This window comes from Crinia signifera, chromosome 9 (assembly GCF_055691185.1).
Source record: "Crinia signifera chromosome 9, ASM5569118v1, whole genome shotgun sequence".
In the NCBI taxonomy this organism is placed as follows: domain Eukaryota; kingdom Metazoa; phylum Chordata; class Amphibia; order Anura; family Myobatrachidae; genus Crinia; species Crinia signifera.
In genome coordinates, this window is record NC_139225.1 from 909,451 (window position 1) to 918,183 (window position 8,733).

Here is an 8,733-nt window from a genome sequence, read left to right on the forward strand (position 1 = left end):
CACACTCCGAGCAGGTCAGGTTCCTCTGCTAATGGCTAATTCTCCTTCCCGGCGTCCACAAGGACTCATTGATCATCTTCTGTGATGCTAATTATTTCTCTGACCTGTCTCTTGATAGGGTCCCCTCCTCTTTAAACTCACTGATACATTGATTGATTTATTTAACATTTATGTAACCTCACCAGTTTTACAATGGGAAGCTTCCACCGTAATAGAACTGCTCTTATGAACAAGCTGCACGATAGGCAGCTTGGCTGCACCGGAGCGGACGTCACACACCTGGGGACACTCCAAGAAAATGGCCGGTTATTACCCCCAAGCATCAGCATCATGTCAAATGATGCTGATGCTTGGGGGTAATAACCCCATGATGCTGATGCTTGGGGGTAATAACCGGCCATTTTCTTGGAGTGTCCCCAGGTGTGTGACGTCCGCTCCGGCCCCGAGCAGTCTGTGTTTATCACACCTGCCGAGTAAGTCCCAGGCTACGCACACACTGCATTAGATGGTGAGCGGCTTGTGTATGGAATTGCTGCTGATTGGTGGTATAGTCACACGCCTTGTACGGGGTGGGTGTCTCCCTGCGATCAGGTCTGAATAACCCTCTTCAGTCACTCTGCTACATGGCATTGCTGCTGATTGGTGGTATAGTCACAAGCCTTGTACGGGGTGGGAGGCTCCCTGCGATCAGGTCTGAATAACCCTCTTCAGTCACTCTGCTACATGGCATTGCTGCTGATTGGTGGTATAGTCACAAGCCTTGTACGGGGTGGGCGGCTCCCTGCGATCAGGTCTGAATAACCCTCTTCAGTCACTCTGCTACATGGCATTGCTGCTGATTGGTGGTATAGTCACAAGCCTTGTACAGGGTGGGAGGCTCCCTGCGATCAGGTCTGAATAACCCTCTTCAGTCACTCTGCTACGTGGCATTGCTGCTGATTGGTGTTCTAGTCACAAGCCTTGTACGGGGTGGGCGGCTCCCTGCGATCAGGTCTGAATAACCCTCTTCAGTCACTCTGCTACGTGGCATTGCTGCTGATTGGTGTTCTAGTCACAAGCCTTGTATGGGGTGGGAGACTCCCTGCGATCAGTTCTGAATAACCCTCTTCAGTCACTCTGCTACGTGGAATTGCTGCTGATTGGTAATCTAGTCACAAGCCTTGTACGGGGTGGGCGGCTCCCTGCGATCAGGTCTGAATAACCCTCTTCAGTCACTCTGCTACATGGCATTGCTGCTGATTGGTGGTATAGTCACAAGCCTTGTACGGGGTGGGAGGCTCCCTGCGATCAGGTCTGAATAACCCTCTTCAGTCACTCTGCTACGTGGCATTGCTGCTGATTGGTGTTCTAGTCACAAGCCTTGTACGGGGTGGGCGGCTCCCTGCGATCAGGTCTGAATAACCCTCTTCAGTCACTCTGCTACGTGGCATTGCTGCTGATTGGTGTTCTAGTCACAAGCCTTGTACGGGGTGGGAGGCTCCCTGCGATCAGGTCTGAATAACCCTCTTCAGTCACTCTGCTACGTGGCATTGCTGCTGATTGGTGGTATAGTCACAAGCCTTGTACGGGGTGGGTGGCTCCCTGCGATCAGGTCTGAGTAACCCTCTTCAGTCACTCTGCTACGTGGCGAGGGTCAGAGAGTCTTTACGGACAGAGTTCCGTAACATTTATAACACTTAGCAGCTATAAAACCACTGCCGGGTCTGGCAATTTGGGTTTTATTCCTATTAAATCAGTTTAGGTGGCAAACTCTCCATTTTCTTTAGTATTTCCAAAGGCCCAGTATTTGGGATCATAACCAAATTTGTTAGAGATCCCTTATTGGGCAGAATTCAATGCAGAGGGGCGAGGGGGTTTGTACAGCGAGGATGACTTTTCCTGCGCTGATAACAAGCCATCCTCGCCGTATTCAATGTACGGCCCAAATGCTTTAATAGGGCACCAGACGGCTTCCATTTGTCCAATATTTAAACTGATTTACTGGAATTCCAGTTCTCCAAACTCTGTTTTCTATGATTAGACTTCAGTTCATGTGGTCTGCTCTGGCTTAACCATATAATGGGATGTTGTCCATTTTTCTCACTCATATATGAGAAGCTTGCATCACTGAGCAGTTAGCTGAGGAAGATGTGCACGGTTATCATATGTAAATGGCATGGCAGCAGTGTTTATATGAGTGAGGACGCTGCCCTCCCGTTCTCCCCAAGCCTCGCTCACGTCTCCATCCCAGTGTGGTCTGTTTGTAATTAATAATCTTGGTTTAGGTAGGAAGCTGTCTCCCCACATACCTCTTCCTGTGGCTGGCTATATAAGGGCCGGGGGGAGTGCTGCAGGCTGTTTGGCTCGCTGGAACACAGCATGTTTACGCATGTAAACAACGCCTCCATTACTTACATTAGTCCAGGTCTGCTGCTCTTTAATAACCAACCTCTCTGGAACCGCGTGATTCCACTGTCTATTCCAAGCTCTGCTAAACCTCGGGGCAGCGTTACATCGTCATAATGTCATTAATTATCGGGGTAGGTCTCTATGTCGACACTGAAGGTTGACATACATTAGGCCAATCACTAAAGGTATACATGGCTTGGGTTGACACCTGAAATAGGTCAACATGGCTAAGGTCGACAAATTGGATGTGTTTGACATCCCATCCGGCCCGATGCGAGCTGCCTTGCGCATCAGATTGGACCCTACAGATTGAATCTGCCGCAGGTTCAATCTATCGGATCGGACCCATCAGCGGCTTTTTATCACCCACGATGTGTTGGGTCCGATCTATACGCATATAAATAAAGCCCCATACGCTCAGCCTCTCTTGTTGAGCGACCTGCTTATCCCTGCAATCTAGAAGGCTAGATAGTGCGAGCTATAGCGACGGGCAGGACCATGCGTCACCGTTACCCCCCCAGGGCTAAACACAAGGAGCGATCCCTGATCCGTGCTTCGTTTCTAAGTGATGTAGTCAGATTGCTTAGGATTGGGGTGGGAAACGCCCCATGTGTATAGCCCCTTAAGTCCATATCAATAAAGGAGGATAATATCTAAATGACCTTTGTTGGCCAGGGTCTGTGTTGCTCCTGGCTGGATGGCATCTGCTCCAACCTCTCTCGCCTCCTAGGTACCGTTGGTTAACATTCCTGTCTCTGATAAACATATCCGAAGGGAAAAGGTCCCTCAACGTTTCATAAGATCTGGTCATTGTGGCAGAGCTGGCGATTGCCCTTGTTTATCCATCCAAAGGCCGTCCGGTCAGACCCTAATAAAATGTTAATCTTGTCTGCAAATGTCTGAACCAGATATTCTTGTTTACTGTGAAGACCAGTTAATAAAATATGTATTTTTATTAATTAGGTAGAAGGGAGAGGCTGTATGATTTTAATATCAAAACCTTATTTATATGATTATATATACCGTGTCATGATCTAGTCTGGGGTTTTTGTTTGTCTTTTTCCAATTAGGCCTTTTTATGTGTTTCTCCCAGTGGCCCAGTGAGTGTGTATACAGCAACATGACATGCCATCACCTCTGAGTGTTCTATTTGTGTTATACTCTAGATCAGTGGTGGCCAACCTGTGGCTCTTGAGCCTCATGCGGCTCTTCCCCTTGTAAAGTGCGGCTCCTGCTCCCACTCCTGCCTGCCGCCCACCGTCTGTCCCAGTACCCCCTGCTGCCGGTTCCCTGAATCCCTTCTCCTTCTGAGGGGAGGAGAGCGCGCATCGCGCATCTCTACTACCCCTTACTGTGCATCCTTGTGACTGGGCCGTCCGCCAATCAGAGCTCGTGGGCCAGCAGCCAATCAGGAGCCGGCCAGTGAGCTTTGATTGGTGGGCGGCCCAGTCACAGGGAAGTGAGGGGGAAGGAGACGCGCGGTGTGCTGTGCTCTCCTCCCATCGGTGACATGACAGGAGGACACCAGACTGTCCTCTCCCCGCCTGGCACTGTGGCACTGTGGGGGCATAGCAGTTTGTGGCACTGTGGGGGCATAGCAGTTTGTGGCACTGTGGGGGCATAGCAGTTTGTGGCACTGTGGGGGCATACCAGCTTTTTGGCACTGTGGGGGCATACCCGGCACCGTGTGGTGCATACATGGCACCGTTGGGGGCATATGTGTATCTGGCACTATTGGGGGCATATGTATATATGGCACTGCACTATTGGAGGCATATTTGTATCACACCCACCCAAGGGGTCAAAATAGGCTACGCCCCTTTTTTTGGCGCATGCGCCTTCGGCGCGCGCATGATGTCGGCTCTTTAGCTTGACTACCGATATTTTCGGCTCTTTACCTCTGACTGGTTGGCCACCCCTGCTCTAGATCATGGGTCCTCAAACTTCGGCCCTCCAGATGTTGTGAAACTACAATTCCCAGCATGCCTTGCCACAGTTTTAACACTCCCTTATAGGAAAACTGTGGCAAGGCATGCTGGGATTTGTAGTTTCACCACATCTGGAGGGCCGCAGTTTGAGGACCCATGCTCTAGATCAGGGCTGGGCAACACCGGCCCTCCAGATGTTAATGAACTACACATTCCAGAATGCTTTGCATTAGTTTTGCTATGTGGCCATGCTGAAACTGATGCAAGGCATGCTGGGATGTGTAGTTCTTCAACATCTGGAGGGCCGGTGTTGCCCAGCCCTGCTCTAGATCAATTAGAACAATCAAATGTGTCTCCCATGCTAAAACAGTAGTCGTGGGGTCCTGTACATTGGTCTCTGGGAATATGGCCTCCACTTGCTTTATTGGTAGTAATACCCCTTTTAGACATGTGACCTGGCATTTTGAGTGTCGGATCATTTTGCCGGGGTCAGTCTGACCACTTTTTGCACATAGCAGCAAATTACTGGGTTAAAAAGTGTCAATTTGCTGAATTACACTGTTAATTTGTGTAGTGTGAAAGGGTCACAAATCCCAGGTCGATGACCCTGATAAAAAGCAGGGTTGGTGACCTGGGATTTAAGACCCGGGATGATTCTTTCACACTACACCAATTACCGGGTAGAACTGCTTCACCCGGTAATTTGTTATGTCTGAAAGGGTGTTTATAATGACAAAAGGGTAAGTTGTCGCAGCTGAACGGTCAAACATGACTATAAGGAAAGAATACGCGTCTGTTACTGTATACCCAGAGGACCAGATGTATCCAGCTTCAAAAAGTGATAAACAGCCAGCCAATCGGCTCCTAGTTGCCATGTTGAAAGCTGGGTTTGAAAAATGACAGATAGGAGCTGGTTGTTTGTCTCCACTTTATCACTTTTTGAAGCTTGATACATCTGACCCAGGGAGTGCGTATCTGAGCTTAGGGATGCGATCAGCTGTGGATTCCTGGCTATGGTGTTTGTGAGGCCAAGAGCCCCTCCCATTCTTCATTTAGCAGCAGAAAGTTCCATGTAGTGCGGAAGTACCAGTTAGCGGTAGTGACAGGTGCTTGTTAAGAACGCCATTTCAATGTAGCGTTTGAAACTATTTCTAGCCTTCCCGAGAATTCGACTTCCTTCCATTCGCCCCTAGCAACCGCTGTCATGTTCCTTGCTGCCTATGTTACCGGCAGTAATTAATTACCCTTGTAGGAGGGAAACGTACTGTAATTGCTAGCGAGTGGCATTGTCTGGAAGTCATGTATTTTAGTCATAGAGAGAGAGCTGTGATTGGCTGATGTACAGTATTAGAGGGAATAACACTCATTAGTGTTATCTGGTCACCGGCCATTTCTGGTACGGAAACATCCTGACTGGGGCTGTGCATTGCACTGGAACATGTACCGAATGTGTGGAGGTTCTGTGTGTACCACATAATACACAGAATACAGCCAGGATTCTTACATTTACATCATTTGCAGGTTTTATTCCATTTGGGAGTAGTCCCTATATTGTACACCTTATTGGATGCAGTCCGTCTGCCTCTGATAAAATAGTCCATTTACTAGTTGGTTGGTTGTAAGGGTAATGATTTAGGCTGATTCTTACCTGTTCTTCTTTCAAGCTTTTTCTTCTTCAGACTTTTTATAGGCCACAACAGTCAGCTGAAACGATTCAGAATTCTTCTCCAATAAGCAGTATGGATGGGCTAATTACTGCCTCACACCATGGCCCAATCTGTATGGAGTTTATATTTCTCTGTATGCTTGCATGGGTTTACATTGGGTACTCCCCTCAACCTTAAATATATACTGGTAGGTTAACTGGCTCCCAACACATATAATAAAAGGACTCGTGTGTGTGTGTGTGTGTGTGTGTTTAGACTAAATGGGCCAAGTGGTTGTGATTCTCTGTTCCTGAGCACAGCGATTCCATCAGTAATTATTCCGATAATGGAAGAAAGTTCCTGGCAGGCTACAAACACGTTGCAATCTGTTCGCTTGCAGCTATAGTCGTTGCATTCACAGGAACCAATATGTAATGTGGGTTCCTGCACTTGTATATCTGTTATTACATGGCATTACCACTTGCCCCTAACCGAAGTGAAGCTTGCAGAGTCTGCAGTGGTGTTTCCATAAGATCATAGGTTAAAAAATAAGGTACAAAGGTCACCTGTCGGTGGGCTTAAGCCCCGAAAACGATATTTTGGGGTTAAGCATTCTGAGAAGCAAGGCACTGCCAGGTCTAGTCGCTGTAGCGCAGAGGACATGAGGCAGACAGTGACCACATGGCCCCTACAGCTCCCAGCTCTCCCTCCTCAGCTCATACATGGCCACATTAACACCTCACTGTTCCGTTATGGATAAGGACCTGACAGGCATGTACAGTATCTCCTCCGGTCACTGACCAGTACGCAGCAGTGTGGCCCAGCGTCCATACTAACAGACCTTCTGTTCTGCTCATGGACACAGTGTGTATATAGACCAATGTTTACAGGGAAATCCAGTCCGAATATTGGTACTCCACCTTCAGATAACTTTAACATTAGTGTCATGCTAGCCTCCTGTGGGCATTATCCTATGGATTCAAATCAGAGTTGCCCTTGGATTCGTCTGGTCTCTGCTCTGTATTGTAGGCAGTGTAATAAGAACATGTCTGATTCTTTGTACCCATAAGGATTGTATGACAATGATCTGCATTTCCCTCATCATATCGCTGATGTCTGTGGTTTTATTTTTTGTCATCAGCGGCGATCAACTTGGCCAAACTGAAGCTCTTCAGACACTTCTACGTTATGGTGAGTCAGCGGGGCGGGGAGGGGGGGGGTGACGGAAAGACTCCCCAGTCTCTGAGTTCCTCCATAGCGCATGTTCTATCTAGTATTGCAGCACTGAGTGGTACATAAGCAGCAATTACGAAGAAAGCTTGGCAGTTACATCATATAGCTCCCTGGGAACTATGTACAGTAGGGGATGTGTACAGCTCAAGCACGGTATTCCCCATGCCAACAGCTGTCCACACTAGGGGTGACAATATCATGGTCCACACTAGGGGTGACAATATCATGGTCCACACTAGGGGTGACAATATCATGGTCCACACTAGGGGTGACAATATCATGGTCCACACTAGGGGTGACAATATCATGGTCCTTTGGTTTCTCTATACCTGTTCTCACGGAAGCCATTTGTAACTGGACATCAGAGATGCTTTGATATCCTCTTCCAAAGAGTGTATCTAACAATGTAAACTGACGTCAGAGCGTTGTGCACGTCTTCAGTGTCCTTCTTGGCTCCTCCTTATGGTAACTATTTAGAAGTGGGTGTGTCTAGAAACCACAAATCCGATCCTTGCAATGTTCCTAGAGTATATCAGAAGATCAGGGCTTCTATCGTACTACAAGCATCATCATGGCTAAATGTAATGGTAGAGGTGGCTCAACAGCAGCACAGAGTATATAAACAGATAGCGAGCACAGAAATATGTGACAAGGGGCAATGGGATGATATTGGGAGGGGAATGGAGGCATCCGGAATCCACCGCCTGGGAGTTATATTTTAGTTGAGCCCCCTTCTTTAGGACAGCCCCCACTGCTGACATAGTCACATGACAAGGTCCTGGCAGACGGCTCACATGACCTAACTATATAGGGTTGCAGCATCTCCGGCTCATACTGTGCTAGCAGAGCCCTAATATAGGTTTTCAAAACCAATTATTTTAAGAGACTGCAGCTTTCCGCTTATACTATAGCAGATGATAGAACGTGAAGGCAAATCCCATAGCGAGATGTTTGTGTCATTCCAGCCTGAAATGTTAGTGTTGACACTATACAGATTTTTTAATTGCCGGAACTGTGAGGTTTTGCCGACTGCTAAATGAGAATGGAAGACTGGACGGATAGTTGTCTCCTCCGGTAATTGCATTCTAGTAATCTATCTCTGAAATGGCTGTGGGTGCTGACATAACCCGCAGCTCACAGAGCAATCTATTAAGTGAGTGTCATAAATTCCTCTCAGCAAGATTAATCCCAGATCAGCAGCCTGACAGACGGCAGGAGGGAGCAGTGGCTCCACCTGTAGGTGGGAGGGTGATATCTCACATGTCCTTCTTCCTTCTGCCACAGATCATCTGCTTCATTTACTTCACCCGGATCATTTCAATCCTCGTCAAAGTCGCCGTCCCGTTTAAATGGAAATGGATGTACCAGGTGAGTGAGCTGCAGGCCAAACACACGCCCTTTGCGCACATGTATTAAGTCACTTAAAAACCATGGAAACCATTTTCCCGCTTTGAATATAAAGTCGCGCACCCACAGCTAAGGGTTTTATTGTGTAAGGGAGACCAATAATCTCAAATAATGTACAGTCCCAATACACA

General features: G+C 47.8%; 1 protein-coding gene across 1 annotated transcript in view; it reads left to right on the top strand.

Annotated features, from left to right (window-relative positions):
* GPR107 (G protein-coupled receptor 107) overlaps nucleotides 1-8,733 on the top strand; it is a 72,831-nt gene that overhangs the window by 54,394 nt on the left and 9,704 nt on the right. The window contains exons 15-16 of the mRNA XM_083160860.1: nucleotides 7,104-7,153; nucleotides 8,480-8,563. Of these exons, the coding sequence (XP_083016986.1) occupies nucleotides 7,104-7,153; nucleotides 8,480-8,563 (134 nt within the window). The remainder of the gene's footprint in view (nucleotides 1-7,103; nucleotides 7,154-8,479; nucleotides 8,564-8,733) is intronic.